This window comes from Fusarium poae, chromosome 2, assembly GCF_019609905.1.
Source record: "Fusarium poae strain DAOMC 252244 chromosome 2, whole genome shotgun sequence".
NCBI lineage: Eukaryota > Fungi > Ascomycota > Sordariomycetes > Hypocreales > Nectriaceae > Fusarium > Fusarium poae.
In genome coordinates, this window is record NC_058400.1 from 5,409,127 (window position 1) to 5,424,649 (window position 15,523).

The window sequence follows — 15,523 nt, forward strand, 5'->3', positions numbered from 1 at the left end:
AGGTTTCTCGGACGAACTAAGGCTTCGATCCGTTCCTGAATAAATGGTGGGTATACGCGATTAAACTCTGATGTGAATTCCACGGCCGCTCTTTTTCCAGGGACAACCACGACCTTTCTCTTTCCGGCTTCGTGTTTGCAAACATTAAAAGACTGGAGCCTAGATCTTCTGGACCCCTCATTCCACAGCAGGACGCCAAATTAGGTCTCGATGATACTTTTTACAATGTCATCGACAATGTCCAGCGAGATCTTGTGGCGATGCACAAAGGATATGCGCTCAACTACATCATCAACGTCTATCAGATCCCCGAACCGTTCAGCGTTCAACTTTGTCGACTTTAATTTTCGCCTCCACTATTAAACAGTTGTATGTCATGATTTGATCACTTCGTTTCTTTTCGGAACCTATGACAAAGTGTCCCTGACGACCCTCTCCACGGACGGATAAACAATTACACAAGTGACGCCACGAAAGGTCCAGGCTGTGCACTTTCCGGGCCAGAGCCGGTAATGTCGAATATTTGAAATACCCAGACAGTGTCTGGACCAGGCCGGGCTTCGTGGCATTGCCAATTCCGTCCTCGCGTTCGTGTTAGTTCCGAAAATAGTTTGGGCCAAATAACCCCATCTGTCTCGAACCTGTCTTACAGACTTACCCAAGCGAAATATCCTAGATCAGTATAGATCTGCCTAGCATGCTTACGTACAGTACTTTGGACGTGTCTGCATGTTTTTTATTACAGTCTCATTGAGGGCCTTGAGTCTGTGCCACTATGTCTTGTTCTTGAGCTTGGAAAGGTCCAAAATACTGCCTGTTGTCACTTAACACACTTCAACTACCTTTCAAAGAGTCTCAGTGCTACAACAGTCCGACGGCGTATGTGTTTTTGGTACGCTACACTACCACGATTCAGTATGCTCAGGGCAGGGCGTTGTCAAGTGTCACGGGATCAGGTGCGGCAATTAAGATGGCATTGAAGCAGCAGTTCTTGTTGACTATCTAGCATCTTATCATTATATACATCATTCCTGACCTGGTCGCATTCTCTTGGAGTGCATGAATTCGTAATCTGGCATAACATCTCGTACCCATTTCTCAAGCTTTTTCGCCTCTCCCTCTCCAAACTCCTTTGTCCACTTGGCAACCTCCTTATCGATATCGACATTTCCCGCAATTTTGCTGTTGTCGATCGTGGTGCTGGCGTTGATGGAGCTGAGCATCCTCTGCTCAACTGTGCTCATTTTATTCACCTCTTGATCTCCGGCCTTGTCCCAGGATCGGATGACCTTGCTATCATCAAGGCCTGCCAGTTTCGCGTACTTTGACACCAGCTGAGGGCTCGTCATTATATCATCGGCATCGAGAACGATTGGCCAGACGCTTTCGTTGGCAAAGTGCTCAGCGAAGAACTGGTATAAAGTTCGATGCCATCGCATGCTTAGCTCCGCGGTACACGGCTCTTGCTTGGGGCGATGAATACCGTTGAAATCCATCGGACCTTGGCATGTGCGATACAAAGAGGATATCATAAGGGCGGGATGGCGAATAAGAAATGTTGGCTTCCAAGTCTTAAGAAACTCATCCGGGAATAGGGTGAGGTTGAGCCGCGATCGGGTCGGCTCTGGAATTCCCTTGATAGATATGGGAGTTGCTCCGGTGATATCACAATCCTCTTTGGAACCATGGAGGTAGTGGTTTTCGACACGTGGATGGTTCAGCATGATCGAGTGTTCTTTGACGAAGATCTTCTGGCCTTCTTGCTCAGCAGCAGCAATATACTCCAGAAACCTCTGCGATGACTGTTGGATAATGCCATCCACAGAGGCCTTCTCTTCCTCCGTCCAGGTGTCCATAGGTTTTCGCTCAAGAAGAAAATGCTTTTCAACTGTGGGCAGATAGAAATATCCTCCATTGTGAGAAGGGCGAACGCCTTGCTCGTCAAGGTTGAGCATTTTAACCAGAAGGTTGGAGGCAGTACGAGGACTTGTCAATAGCCAATAGCGACCACGTTGACGAGTTTGAGCACCTTGAGCCATTGTGAAAGAGATTTGAGAACTTTGTTTTGTTTATAAGGGAGAATGATTTGATGAGAGTCGCCTTTTATTCTGACCTTCGAGATACAGGTATGAACGAACAACGAAGAATATTTATAGCGATTCTGGCTCTGATCTTGTCTTCTTATTTATTAACATTAGACAACACATGCGCCTACGTAGGTAGTTTCTTGGCCCTGGAACAATGGAGTTCAGTGCTTCGGCAGTCGGTCACTTTCATTGTCCGGACCATCGCCCCGGCCCATCGCTAAGCAGTAATGTGGGCATTAAGACTGTGAGTTACAAGGTAATACGACTGATATTAGTGCCACTCATGCATGTGTGCCTCTAACGGACATCAGAATTGTCCGGTTTAATGTGACATGTGCTGTGTTTTGAGGATGTCTGCAGCAGCATGTTGCACTCGCTTAAGCATTTTCGTATCTTGGCTGAGTTTACTGCCAGTAGAATCGCTCCAGAAGGACAATAGATCACTCGGTTAGATCATCGATCGGAGGCTATGTTGCCCGTTCGCCGAAACTTGTTAGAATAGGGTCCCGTGAGAAGAGAGGAAACGGTGGAGTTGCATGACATTGTTATGTTGTACAATTATGCAGGTACTCTTGCTTTGTGTAATGATCGGCAGATGAAATCCACTGTTACTCTACCTAGCGCGCGGCACTCGAGTCAGCAGTCATAACTCTTTGTCGCGAAAAGAGCGACTTCCGAAATGTTGATAGATATATCCACAAAGAGCCGCCCGACTACCGAGTTTTCTGATTTCGGCTTTTTGGAAAAGACCGATCAGCCGATGATTAATCTTGCATTATCATCTGCAGGGGATGTATCTCTGTATACCGTTTGACTATGTCGGAGCGGAACTTGATCCGTCTGTAATGCTCCGTAAAAAGTGTTGTCAGAGTCACAAATAAGAATTATTCTGATCTTCGCAGATGAAATAGCTAGTCTATTACATACATCAGACTGTAGCCAGGTCCAGATATAAACCGGCAGGTTCAAATTGTGCACCAGATTGGACAGATATATATGTCTACTGAAACACGCCATCTAACACGATTCGCCGCAACACAAGCAGAATCGCTGGTGAGGAAACGCCAGCACATCCACTGGTACCTCTGGCTGAACTGTGTCTGAGTATGTCAGGTCATTCATTATATGAGACTGCTGTCTGTGGACGCCAAGCTGCACCTGTTCATTCACATACATGCCGTTGGGCGCTAAAACTCGGACTTTTTGAACAGAACAGCACCGAGCCAGCCAATCAGGCTACTCCTGATGCAGTTCGCTCAACAGGCTGATATAAGGATAAATGGTACTCAAACTATGTCTCGATGGTCCATGTTGTTAGAACAATGCGTCCAGTTGAGCCGGGAACAGAATTGGCTCCCTTTATTGTGGCTATCGAGAATCGACTCTTGATTTAGCCTTAATAATATCCAAGCGCTCTTTCCAGTATGCATCTAGATAATTTACGGCACAGTTGTGGATTAGCTGGTTCGTCTCATATTTAATCTCACGTCAGCTTTATCATTCATTCCTCGACCACGTGCATTGCCCTAGCCATATTCTATGTATTTGAGCAGCTTTGGTAGTGACAATTCGTGCTTCCTGTTTCTTTTACTTATTTTGGCGCGTCATCGTTCTGTTAATATATCATCTAATATCACCAAGACAATGCATGACTATATCATTGTAGGAGGTGGCCTTTCGGGTTGTGTTCTCGCAAGTCGCATTCGGGAGTATGATGAACACTCCACGATTCTTCTCATAGAGGCTGGAAAAGATACTCGGGGGCGGCCCGAGGTGCAAGACATGCAGATCTTGAACTTGGGTGGTGAATTAGACTGGCAATACGAGTCAGAGCCTGTTGCGGGTCTTGGTGGTCGACGGGTCACCCTCAATGCTGGGAAAGGCTTAGGTGGAGGTTCAGCAATCAATTCAGGTAAACATGAATACGCTTAGGAGATCCGACCGCTAAAATCGAGTACTAACGATTGTTAGGTGGATGGACTCGTGGTGCTTCAGTTGACTACGATGAGTGGGCATCTGTTGTAGGCGATGCTCGATATAGTTACAAAGGTCAACTGCCCTGGTTCAAAAAATCCGAGCGATGGTTCGACGATAATGACCCCATCCAGCATGGTCAAGATGGACCAATGCGTATCAACTGTGCAAAGGTATCAAATCGCATATTCCCTCTCGCTGAACAGGCTGCTGCTGGTTGGGAAGATCTCGGCATTTCTACACTTCCCAACGGCGATCAGAACACTGGAGACAACCTCGGTCGTGCCTATATCTGCGAGGCCAGAACTGATGGCAAGCGTGAATGGTCCGCAGAGCAATACTCTTTGGAGGGTGTTGAGATTCGTCTTGAAACGTCGGTTCAAAAGGTTCTCGTACATGAGTTCAACGGGAAGCTCAAGGCGACGGGTGTCGAGTTGGCAGATGGTAGTGTTGCCGTTGGTAAGAACATTATACTGTCTGCCGGGGCGTTCCGTTCGCCTCAGCTCCTTCAACTCTCGGGCATCGGCTCAAGCTCTCACCTTGAAGAGTTTGGGATCGAGCCATTGGTCGACCTGCCAGAAGTTGGTCAAAACCTTGCGGACCATATGATATTCCTCCAGCACTGGCGGTTACGCGATCCTTCTGCAGGATACACACTGGGGTCGGCGAATCCTCTCTTTCAAGAACCCCAATATGCGCAAGGAGTGCCCTTGGATTGGATCGTCAATACTAGTGTTGCAAGTGATGGACTTGCTAAGGCGATTGCGATAGATGAGGGTGTTCAGCCTGAAGCATCCAAGCATTGTCTTCTTGCCAGGAAAAGAACATTCCTAGAGAATATCGTCATGTTCGCGAAAGTGCCTTTCCCTGGGGTTCCTGTCGATGCAGAGCACATCACCAGCGCATTGGTGACCCTCCTACCAACCTCCAGAGGCTCTGTGACATTGAAGTCAGGAAATCCTGATGATCATCCTAAGGGTGGGAGAAATGCCCTGCATCAATTCAACTTGCTAATGCTTGATAGTCAATCTCAACTACTTAGCCACTGAGGTGGACAGGCACGTCTTTCGTGAAGGACTGCGCCAGTTAACAAGATTCATGCTCGAATCCAAATTCAGCGCGAACATCGTTGGCGAATCAGTACCTGAAGGTCTTCCTGTTGAGCCTCTTGGTCTGGATGACAACAACGAAAAACTTGACAAGAGACTGGCAATGACCAGCGGGACATCATGGCATCCAACCGGGACTTGCTCTATGGGCAAGGTAGTTGACACAGAGTTTCGCGTTAAAGGGGTTGAAGGCCTTCGAGTTGTTGACGCGTCAGTCATTCCTGTGCAGATCAGTGCACACATTCAAGCGCCTCTTTACGCGCTTTCGGAGCAGGCGGCGGCCATCATCACAGGAAACGCTTAGTTTGTGGGCAATGAAAGTATGACAAGACTAGATACTGCAGTTAGAAGACATAGATGGCGACGGAATGTGGGTATATGCGAACAATGTTTCCAATCACCGATTACACAACCATTTGGACTCCAGATCTGAAAGTGACAGTTTCCAAGATAATCCTCCATCCAGTACATTCATTACACAAGCGCGACGCGACTGATTATACACGCGACGCGTCAAGCCAGGTACATCATATTCGGTTCATTACACTCAGCAAATACATCTTCTTCATACTCAAGCATCAAGCTCAACATACAATGAAAACGAGTTTTAAATCAAAAATTCCACCTCCTACGACCCCGAAGGGTAATAGAGAGTAGAGCGATACCGCGATGTGCAATGCAGATGCTCCACGCTGAACTCCCATATTCTTGATCATGGGCGAAGTTCCAGGCAAGGTAAGTATGAAGAGGAAAGGAAAAGACAAATAGAAGGACGAGGGAAACGCGAGACTTTATAGAAGATGCTAATCAGCCATGGTCATGGTCGTGCTTATCGATATCGTATTCGAGACTTGTAAACTGGGTCTCATTTCCCATGTGGATGTTGTTACAAAAGGAGTGTCTCACTGTTTATTGGTCAAGCATTCCTTTCTGTAATGTGATTTAGTGGGTTCAGCTCTAGCGACGGCGATGGCTAGTCGTCGTCCAGTTGTCTACGCTCTTTAATATACTATTCAACTCACAACAGTTAGGTAGTGACTCGAGGGAAGAGATGAGTCTACCAAACGAGTACATTAGATCAATCACCTTGGAAAATAGCCCACTACATAGGAAACACCTACACTTGAATAAAATCCCATCACTATGGACGTGTCACCAGTAATCACCCCGAAGAAACGAGTTGATAATTATTGACCCTCTCTTACCCTATATCCTTCAACTGTCTCCACTGGGGTCATTTGCGGCTAGGATATGTTGAGGGCAAGCAAGGGTTGAAAACAGAGAGGCTGGGAGTGAGCAAACCGCGTATTCGTACAAAAGAGCATTCCAAGGACAGAGCTTAGTTGAGACTAGCCGTTTCCGACCATTCAGTCATACTTAACGCGTCGCTACAATACAACGCGTGACGCGATGCAGGGGCACAGCATCTCTCTCTTTCTGTGCTGCAATTGATCATGAGACAGTCAGTACGTACAGATACAGGGCAGTAATGATGCATCCTTATTGTGACAAGCACAAATGAGAATCATTACCCAAACTTCCCTACAGGGCTGTGATCGTTTTTTTGTTAGTGCTTACTGCAATCCTGCGACACTGAATCCTTCCATCGCCCCAGGCGCCTACTGTTGCATACCCTGTCGACCGATTTCAACATTTGTTCCTCTTCATAGCATATGGCAACGCAATGATTATCCTCTGTTTTTACAATGACAAGCTCCTGTTAAGACTGAGTCGTTGCTTTTGAACCAACTCGGGGCGTTCGACAACTTTGAAAACTCATCAGCCACTGGCATCTTTCTACGCATGGGTTAACTAGTGGGCAGGGGGTGCGATGTCGACACACATGAAACCCATGTCTGAAGGCTGAGCTGTAAAAACTCAAGATGGGTCATTCTGCAGTATACTATGTATGCATCTGGGATTGTAAGCCAGTGACTGTCACCTTTCAGCCCCCACGGTGATAATGGTTGCATATTGTGTAATAATTTGGCAGCTAAGAACAATAAATACCTAATGATTGAACCCAATTCTCATTCCTCCATCACGACACGAGATATTATGCTGTAGAAACGCCTGCCATGACAGAAAACTCTACGCCAACCAGCCAACCTTGTTACGAGCCTGTTGACTCGGACGAACAGGCTTCATATCCCTTAACACGACCGACATCGGCAGGACACGGCAAAGGAAATATCGCTTTGTTTTCTGCCGAACGTCTAGAGCAGCAGGCAGCAAGAGGGAAACCAGATGGTTGGCGTTTGAATACGATCCTTAAGAAATGGCGCATGCAAATCCTTGACGTTTCGGCACGCAAGAGAAGAAAACGCCAGGTACCTATCGTCAAAGATCGCTTTACAGCTATATTGGCTGCCCTGGTACATCTGCCAGCTATTGCTGGTATTGTCATATTGAGCTTTTACATCTTCAAGAATTACTATGTTGGTAAAGAGCTCGAAGGGAAGCCCAATTACGATGTTGAGAAGAAATTGGGCATTCAAATTGCAGCGAAGCTCATGGAGATGTTCATCGTGCTGTCTCTTAATGCCATCGTATTTTCCATGATTCGACACGAATTCACGACCGGACAGTCTGTGCCATACGGTGCTTTGGTAGCTGGACAACAAATATCCGAGATCAGCTTTTTGTGGTCCGAGGAGTTTTTCTCTATTCTCAAAGGAAAGTTCTCCCAGACATGGAAGAAGATTGGTTTCATTCTCACTGTCTTTGTCTGTACCATCATGGCGCTGGGTGCTTCTTCTCTCAGTGCTGTTGCGATGATGCCCCAGGAAGGAGATTGGAGAGCTGGAGGGAGTTTTGTGTACTTCAACGGCACTAGGGAAGAGATGTTCCCGACTGTAGTCACAGAAGAACACACCATTGGCTCTGCCTGCAACGTCACTGGAAATAAGCTGTGTCCTTCTTGGCAATGGGATGTGATCAACAGCCAGCTGGTTTCCAACATCCGCCTGTCAGGCGAGGTGGACAATGGGCTGTTCATCAGACGACCCCCAAACGAGATTCTAGTAGCTGGGTATTCATCGACCCTGGTCAATTTGGCTGTTGATATCAGAGAGAAGTGGTTTAATCTGAACAGCCCCAACCACACAGTTGCCAGGATGCCACATCTTGGACCGGCTGAGGCTTGTGTCACAACATCATTGCACTGGGAGCAGGCTGCAGATGATTCTGCCAATAGACGTCAAACCCGTTTCAATAACTTCCAGAAGGTTACGCATAAACTTACTGCGCCTATGCCTATAACCAACACCAGGTGTGAGCTGACATCTGTCAGAGATGCCAAGACCAAGACGTTGCTGTTTCCTGATTTTGTTACCTATCCCCCTGCAAGTCTGGAGGTTAAGAGAGACTTTATTAGTGACTGGTTGTCGGATACTCTCAGTGACTTGAAGAAACCCGAAGTGCTCTGGTTCGACTCGGCACCCGTCATTGCAAACACATCCGCGGGCGTGTTAGTAGCTGTACCATCCGACAAGTCAAAAGGCATAGCTGATGTATACGGCTGCATGATCGATGCTAGATGGGTTACCACAGATTTGAGTGGTGATGCAGTAGCGTTGACCAGCAAGGGATATCCGCCATTCTCAGGTCCGATTGCCACTTCACTCGGAGGTTCGTGGATTGGCAACCCAGGCTACGGTCAGCGCGTTCATCTAGCACCTAGCTTTGCCAAGTATCTCAATCCTCTGGACACAGGAAGTAACCGGACCATCATCCACGAAATGCTTATCAACAGTGGTGTATGGAGGCCTGATGGTGAAGGATCAAAGTCTGCGGCGCATTTGGAGGCGATAATTGGAGCATTGGCAGCCAACGGCTTGGCACGTTCGAACCCGAACATCAGTGCCATCACCACGTTAGCTGATCCTGATGGAGAATGGTGGAAGAGTTTCATGCCCCAGGACAGCAAAGTTTTTGGTGCTGGAGGGAGTCCTTATGCTGTGTCAGACGAAGAGAAAAAGCGTTTCTTTGGGACCGAAATGGAGACATGGGTGACTGGGTTTGCATTTGCAGATAACAGTTTAACTATGCGGGGAGCCATGGCCGTTTTTTATGTCTACGCACTTTTGGTTATAGCATATTCAATGTGGTCTATATGGTCAGGGATAACATCGTCTTCGTGGGAGTCTGTGCCTGATCTTCTTGCTCTTGCACTTGCAGATCGAGAGTCGAGGCTCAACTCGGCAAATCTTAGCAGCGGAAGCTTGGATATCATGAAGGAAAACTTTTGTATTTCTGTGGATGGGAGTACCTTGAGACTTGGTTCGACAAACGGATTGGTGGCGCCCGAGAACCGGGTGAAACCTAATGAGGTTTATAACTAAAATGAGAGAGACTGGATACCTATATAACAGAGACTTTGTGTATGTGATTATGAAAGCAAGATGAGATGCGCCACCATGTAGTTTAGTTTAGTTAAACTTGGCCTGAGCTGAGGAGCTGAGCTGTCAGTTTATTAGTTGTGACTATGCGGCTAACGCGTTATACATATTGCACTATCCATTATTGACGTCAGATTAACGTAAGGTTCCTATAGATAGGTCCATGCAAATAACGAGGGGCTATGATCCAAGTCGAGATCTTCCCCTGGAAACATTAAACAACACGTGTGTCAATTCAGTGTCAACAAAGGGCGAACCTGCAAAGAGAGGTCCGAGTGAGCGCAGATATCCGATAGATGCTTCCAACTTGAACGCCGTCATCGACGACTCACATTTCAAAGCTTAATAAGAAGCAATCAGCTGCTGCCAATGACTGATTCACAAGCAACAAAACCTACGAGACTAGCCATCCCTGCAGGACAAGTACGTCGCCTGCTACCTGCAAGTCCAAGACCTGCTTTACCACCCAGACCGGTTCTTTCAAGGCCAAGACTGAATCCGGTACTTGCAGCGTGCGAAGTATGCCGGAAGCATAAAGTCAAGGTATGTGAAGGCTAGTAGAATCCAGACCAAGAGAGGGAGATTCACTGTTGTTTCTAAATAGTGCTCCGGCGAGAGACCGACGTGTCTTCGCTGTCAACAAAGACGCCTGACATGTAAATACGTGGCAAGGCCGGGAGAGACAAGATCACAGGCCCTCAATCGATGTTCAGGAAACTGTCAGAATCACGATTCTACCCTCTACGAAGAATTGATCGGTTTACTGCGGAACTTACCCGACCAAGAGGCTCAAGATATCCTAAAAAGAATTAGGTCTGGGGCAGACGTTGGTTCCATCCTTCAGCAGGCCAAAGCCGGAGATGTTTTGCTTCAGATGGCTGTCGTGCCCGAAACTCGGTACCGATATGAGTTCCCCTACAAAGCAGAGATGCCTAGAGATTTCCATATCGACAATCCTTACTTAAGTTCTTTGATATATGAGACCGCTTCTATCTATTCGTACAGAGGTGGTCCGGAATTGACCACACCAAGCGGAATCATTGACCTTGCTTCCGAAGAAGAGAGAAGTCTCTACTTGAAGCCTTTTCATGCAGCACAAGTTATCGAACCACTTCTAAAAGATGTCAAAATATCGTGTTGGACTAACGCTAGCAAGGATGATTTACTGATGAGGGATCTATTGCGAGTCATGTTTCGTTGCGAATATCAATTCACTGCGGCCTTCCATAAGGATCTGTTCCTACAAGATCTAGCTGCGGGACGGAAAGACTTTTGCTCTTCCCTTCTCGTTAACGCTCTTCTTGCCTATGCTTGTGTAAGGAATGTTGACGATAATGCTAATTTGTTCGTTAACATGACGATTAGGTCTGCTATCCGCGAATGCCCAACCGTGTCCAGTATTGGAATCCAGACAATCTGATATACCGCTTCACTGCTGAGGCCAAGCGCTTGTGGGAACTGGAAGCCAAAGTACCCCGAATCACTACCATCCAAGCTGGTATACTCTTGACCGTATTCCACAACCTTTGTGGGGTTGATGAGATTGGGGAGCCCTACAGACTACAGGCTATTTCTCTTGCTCAGCAACTTGGTATCTTTGATACTCCTGTGGCAGACCGGTGCGAAAGGCTCCAAAGGGGGAGAGAATACACTGCATGGGCTCTGTATAACTGGGAGACGTAAGTGCTCCCTCTTATTCAATTCTTATTTCCTCCTCCTAACATCCATCTTCAGACTTTCTGCGTTTTTGTTCATGTTTGCTCCCCTCATCAAGGAGCCCCCAGTCTGGGAGCTTCCAGATCCATCAAAAGATAGAGATTGGTATGGAGAGACATGGGTAAACTACCCGTTGAACCATGGTCTTTCGCCCTTGGATACGGGTAACGTTCTTCGAGCAAGGTGCCAGTTCCGGATCATCATGAACGAATTTTGCAATGCGGCCTATTCAGGAGGGTCTGAGATAGATCTTGACTTGGCCCATCATTTTCGTGGACGCCTAGAAAGTTGGTATCGTGATCTACCAGAATCTTTGACGCCCAAGAAAATCGTCCTCCCAGGACAGCTACAGCTTCAGTAAGTCTAGCAAAGACTAGGAAAATATAAATATGAACTACCTAGCTAACAGAACGCAGCATGTACTACCATCATCTCCTATTGACCATCTTTGAGCCTCTGCTTAACGCAGCCACTGCCACCAGTGAAGCATCACCTCATCACGTCGTAAGTAGCGCCAAGAAGAATCTTCATACCCTCGTCAGACTATACTTTCTCCGACACGGATTTGAAGCCATGGACCTTTTTATAGCTATACCGCTTATGATGATTGGCTATGAGTCCCTTAATCTCATCAACGACAACACCCCAGCAGATGAGATCGAGTCTATACGAGCGACAGTCATTCTGGTTGCTCAAGGGCTCTACTATCAACGCCGACACTATTACTTGGCGCAAGTTCTCTTTCGAGTCATCCGAGGGAGAATGCGTCAGCAGGATATCGGGCTTCTGGAAAGATCAATGGCGCTGAAGCTGGGCGATGTTGACCGCGACTTGGAACTGGCTGTTGCTGTGCGGAGTCAGTGGCCGGTCACTAATGTAAAGAAGCAGAAGGAAATTAAACCGCACGTGCTGAGTAATATCATTAATGGCTTTGGTGATATGAACATCGAAGGATATGTATCAGATGCAGACAAGGAGTTGGACGGATAACGTAGGGTGGCGATAACCGATATGTGTTTTAGTAACGCGGCTGAGAGTGAGAAAGACATACAACACGGCGACGATGATGAGTCTTGATCGCTAGAATAATTCGGTAGATGGGCATATGTATTCGAGATATCCCGACCTTATTGAAGATATGAGATGAGCTACAATGAGGCCCTGACGACATCTTCCAAAGCCTGATCCACAAGTCCAAGTTCGTGTAACTTCCTTAGCTCATCTTTATTGACTTTCTGCTGGAGGTCACCTCCGCTACCTTCCTGGAAATGAGTCAAGAAAAACTTGATGAATGGACCATTGCTATCCCGTTGTTGGATCTTGGCCTCGCAGTCCTTGAGAGCATCATGTATGTCCTGGTACTCTATAGCCCAGCCCTCTTCCATCGTCCCCATTGCTCTCTGCACAGTCTCCAAGAGCTCCTGCTGTGTGAAGTGAAAGGCAGGCACATAAACTGCCTTGTTCTTGTACTGTGCCAATGCTTCTTCGGGAAGAGTGAGGACTGCTGCTATTGCTTGACCTGTATAAGTCAGGCCGGAAGCGCTGACCTTGCCGACTTTGCCGTCCCATATAGTGGCTTTGCGGTTCTCAACGTCGATACCCCAGAGGCCGCTCTTGATATTCATGTCGAGGAAGGGGCCGACAGTTATGGAGATCCAGCTTGCCACACCAAGTTCACTTATCAAGTCGCGAATCCTTTTCTTATCCTGCAGAAGCTGGTTCTGCTCAACAAGCCGATGAGCAAAAGGATCCGGGCCATACTCGGCGGGAAGAATGTATGGAGTACCGACTTTAGCAGCTGCGCGTATAACGGACTCCTGGATGCTTATCATATGGGGAAGTGGTGGCATCAGGACCACTACATCCTGACCCTGAAACGCATTGGCCAGGAAAGATCCGTCCTGTAGATCTCCCGACTTGATGGTTACTCCGGGCGGGAATTTGCTGGTGGCTTCAAGGCGTTGAACAACGGTGATGCTGTGAACTCCCTGAGTAAGAAGGGCTTTGACTGTAGGACGTCCCACATTTCCGCTGGCTCCGATGATGGCAATCTTGCGTCCCTCTTTCTGAGGAGCCATGATCTAGAAGTTTTTGATAATACAATTTTGACCCAGTGGCAATGTCACGGAACCATTTCGATAGAAGGAAAGACCTTGAGTGAAACTCCGAGGTTGGGTATTATAGCATCAAAGTTGGCCAATGCGTCATCGATATTGCTCACATTGTCCAGATCGGTCACTTCAAATAATGACATTCTAGAATGGCTGGCGCAGAATAACTGTTATCAACTATCTATCATACAAACTAAAGCCTAGTTTATTCAATTTCCTGTGGGCAATTAGACAAAACTTGGACGAATACCTCTCACAGCTCTCGAGATGTTTGTGAGGGTTGGAACTGATAGTTAATGACTGTTAGCATGTACTTGAAACAAGTAGCCAGCCATCGTGTGATGACCGTGTAGCTCACTAACGCTCATTAACAAAACACAAGCCCCGCATCGACCACGTACCCCATGCGGGGTGATTACAACTCAGTCCGTTAAGTCCGAACTGGTGATATAAAGACCGGACTGGAAACGAACATATCTTGATAACTTAGATATTGCCTTGAACCATACACTATCGAGCTTTCCAAACATGTCACCTACCGATGTCTTCAGCTCAGGCTCAACTGCCTTGATCACGGGAGCCGGATCAGGAATTGGGCTTGCCATTGCAAAGACATGCCGGAGTAAGGGCATGCGTGTTCTTCTCGTCGACAACGACGAGAAAGCTCTTGAGAGTTTGAACAAACAGCATTTTGTAGATGACTCTGATGTTCTCACTTCAAAGGTCGACGTCTCATCCCTTTCAGACTGGCAGTCGCTGAAGAAGCTCGCGCTGGACAAGTTTGGCACCATCGAGTTTTTAGTCTTGAACGCAGGCCGAGGCCCAAGGGGCACATGGGGAGACGATGAATACTTTAGAGAGGTGAGTGAATCCCGAGATGAGCTATTGAGTTGATGATAACAAAACAAGACACTCGAAACCAATCTTTTCGGTGTTATTCACGGCATAAACACCTTCCTTCCAGTCGTTCAAGAGGCTGCCAAGTCAAAGCCTACAAGCATCGTTATTACAGGCAGCAAGCAGGGAATCACAAACCCTCCTGGAAACGCAGCGTACAACGCTTCCAAGGCTGCAGTCAAAACTCTCGCTGAGCACTTGAGCTACGATTTGAAGGATCAAAGCACGACTGTACATCTACTTGTCCCTGGCTGGACCTTTACTGCATTGGTAAGCAAAGCAAGTCAAGATTCCGTTCCTCATGGACATCATCACTCATATTGTCATAGGCTGGTGCAAAGGTGTTCAAAGAGAAACCAGATGGCCCCTGGACACCGGAACAAGTCGCAGAATATCTCTATGACAAGATGGGAAAGAACGAGTTCTACATCATTTGTCCTGATAATGATGTTTCCGAGGAGTTGGATAAGAAACGTATGACATGGGCTGCAGCCGATGTGATTCAGAGACGACCACCACTGTCGCGATGGCGCGAGGAGTGGAAGCAGGAGGCGGAAGAGACTATGGCAAAGATGGAAATTTAAACCATTAGTTGTTTGTTTATAGAACCTTATCTATGGGCTACCTTTGAGAGGTATCGCGGCTGTTTGATAGTAAAGGCTACTAAGAACTTTCAGTGATTCAGGGCCTTGAGAGTTTTACCAACTGAACTTTATTTGTTAATGATTGCAGAAATAAAAAAAAGTTTAGGCAAGAGAAGTGAAGGATATGGATAATTGAAGGGAGATAGAAAAAAAGGAACCACGTTTCGATCTTGACAAAAGTATATTGGACAATCATCAGGAAATCTGACGATTGGTTACTGTCGATACACCAGGGACTCGAACCCTGAGCCTTAGTCTTAGGAGGACTACGCGCTACCATTGCGCCAGCGCACCGATTGTTACTAAAGTGAACGCAAATTTGAGATATATATTCTGTAGCTCTTTTGCCGCATCCGCTAACAGCAACAACCCCGGAGGGATGCAAACTCCGAGGCCAAGGAATAAAATCTCTATTGCTTCCTAGTTCTCAGAGGCAGTATAGAAGAAATTGATCAAAGATATTCATGACCGAGCTAGTTGCTAATGTGGATAAATGATCGTGATGTTCTCCACAAGTTGCTCTTGGAGGCTAGGACAATTGAACGTTGATGTCTCTGTGTACCTAAGCAGAATTTCACCTAGACG

General features: G+C 47.0%; 6 protein-coding genes and 1 non-coding gene across 7 annotated transcripts; 4 read left to right on the forward strand and 3 right to left on the reverse strand.

Annotated features, from left to right (window-relative positions):
- Nucleotides 1-1,025: 1,025 nt before the first annotated feature.
- Nucleotides 1,026-2,039, reverse strand: FPOAC1_005748 (uncharacterized protein; the record flags this gene model as incomplete). The annotated part of the gene is made up of 1 exon (XM_044850263.1): nucleotides 1,026-2,039. One exon carries the CDS (start codon nucleotides 2,037-2,039, stop codon nucleotides 1,026-1,028), a length of 1,014 nt encoding a protein of 337 aa, XP_044708973.1.
- A 1,692-nt stretch (nucleotides 2,040-3,731) lies between these two features.
- Nucleotides 3,732-5,474, forward strand: FPOAC1_005749 (uncharacterized protein; the record flags this gene model as incomplete). The annotated part of the gene is made up of 3 exons (XM_044850264.1): nucleotides 3,732-3,999; nucleotides 4,059-5,039; nucleotides 5,086-5,474. 3 exons carry the CDS (start codon nucleotides 3,732-3,734, stop codon nucleotides 5,472-5,474), a joined length of 1,638 nt encoding a protein of 545 aa, XP_044708974.1.
- Nucleotides 5,475-7,248: 1,774 nt separating this feature from the next.
- FPOAC1_005750 (uncharacterized protein) lies at nucleotides 7,249-9,513 on the forward strand (the record flags this gene model as incomplete). The annotated part of the gene is made up of 1 exon (XM_044850265.1): nucleotides 7,249-9,513. One exon carries the CDS (start codon nucleotides 7,249-7,251, stop codon nucleotides 9,511-9,513), a length of 2,265 nt encoding a protein of 754 aa, XP_044708975.1.
- Nucleotides 9,514-9,939: 426 nt separating this feature from the next.
- FPOAC1_005751 (uncharacterized protein) lies at nucleotides 9,940-12,276 on the forward strand (the record flags this gene model as incomplete). Its single annotated transcript, XM_044850266.1, has 5 exons — nucleotides 9,940-10,113; nucleotides 10,175-10,885; nucleotides 10,936-11,249; nucleotides 11,305-11,643; nucleotides 11,703-12,276. The coding sequence occupies 5 exons, from the start codon at nucleotides 9,940-9,942 to the stop codon at nucleotides 12,274-12,276; spliced, it is 2,112 nt and encodes a 703-aa protein (XP_044708976.1).
- A 158-nt stretch (nucleotides 12,277-12,434) lies between these two features.
- On the reverse strand, nucleotides 12,435-13,364 carry FPOAC1_005752 (uncharacterized protein; the record flags this gene model as incomplete). Its single annotated transcript, XM_044850267.1, has 1 exon — nucleotides 12,435-13,364. The coding sequence occupies one exon, from the start codon at nucleotides 13,362-13,364 to the stop codon at nucleotides 12,435-12,437; it is 930 nt and encodes a 309-aa protein (XP_044708977.1).
- A 561-nt stretch (nucleotides 13,365-13,925) lies between these two features.
- FPOAC1_005753 (uncharacterized protein) lies at nucleotides 13,926-14,878 on the forward strand (the record flags this gene model as incomplete). The annotated part of the gene is made up of 3 exons (XM_044850268.1): nucleotides 13,926-14,258; nucleotides 14,307-14,564; nucleotides 14,624-14,878. 3 exons carry the CDS (start codon nucleotides 13,926-13,928, stop codon nucleotides 14,876-14,878), a joined length of 846 nt encoding a protein of 281 aa, XP_044708978.1.
- Nucleotides 14,879-15,160: 282 nt separating this feature from the next.
- FPOAC1_005754 lies at nucleotides 15,161-15,232 on the reverse strand. Its single transcript has one exon. It is a non-coding gene; the product is annotated as a tRNA-Arg (tRNA).
- Between the last annotated feature and the right edge of the window lie 291 nt (nucleotides 15,233-15,523).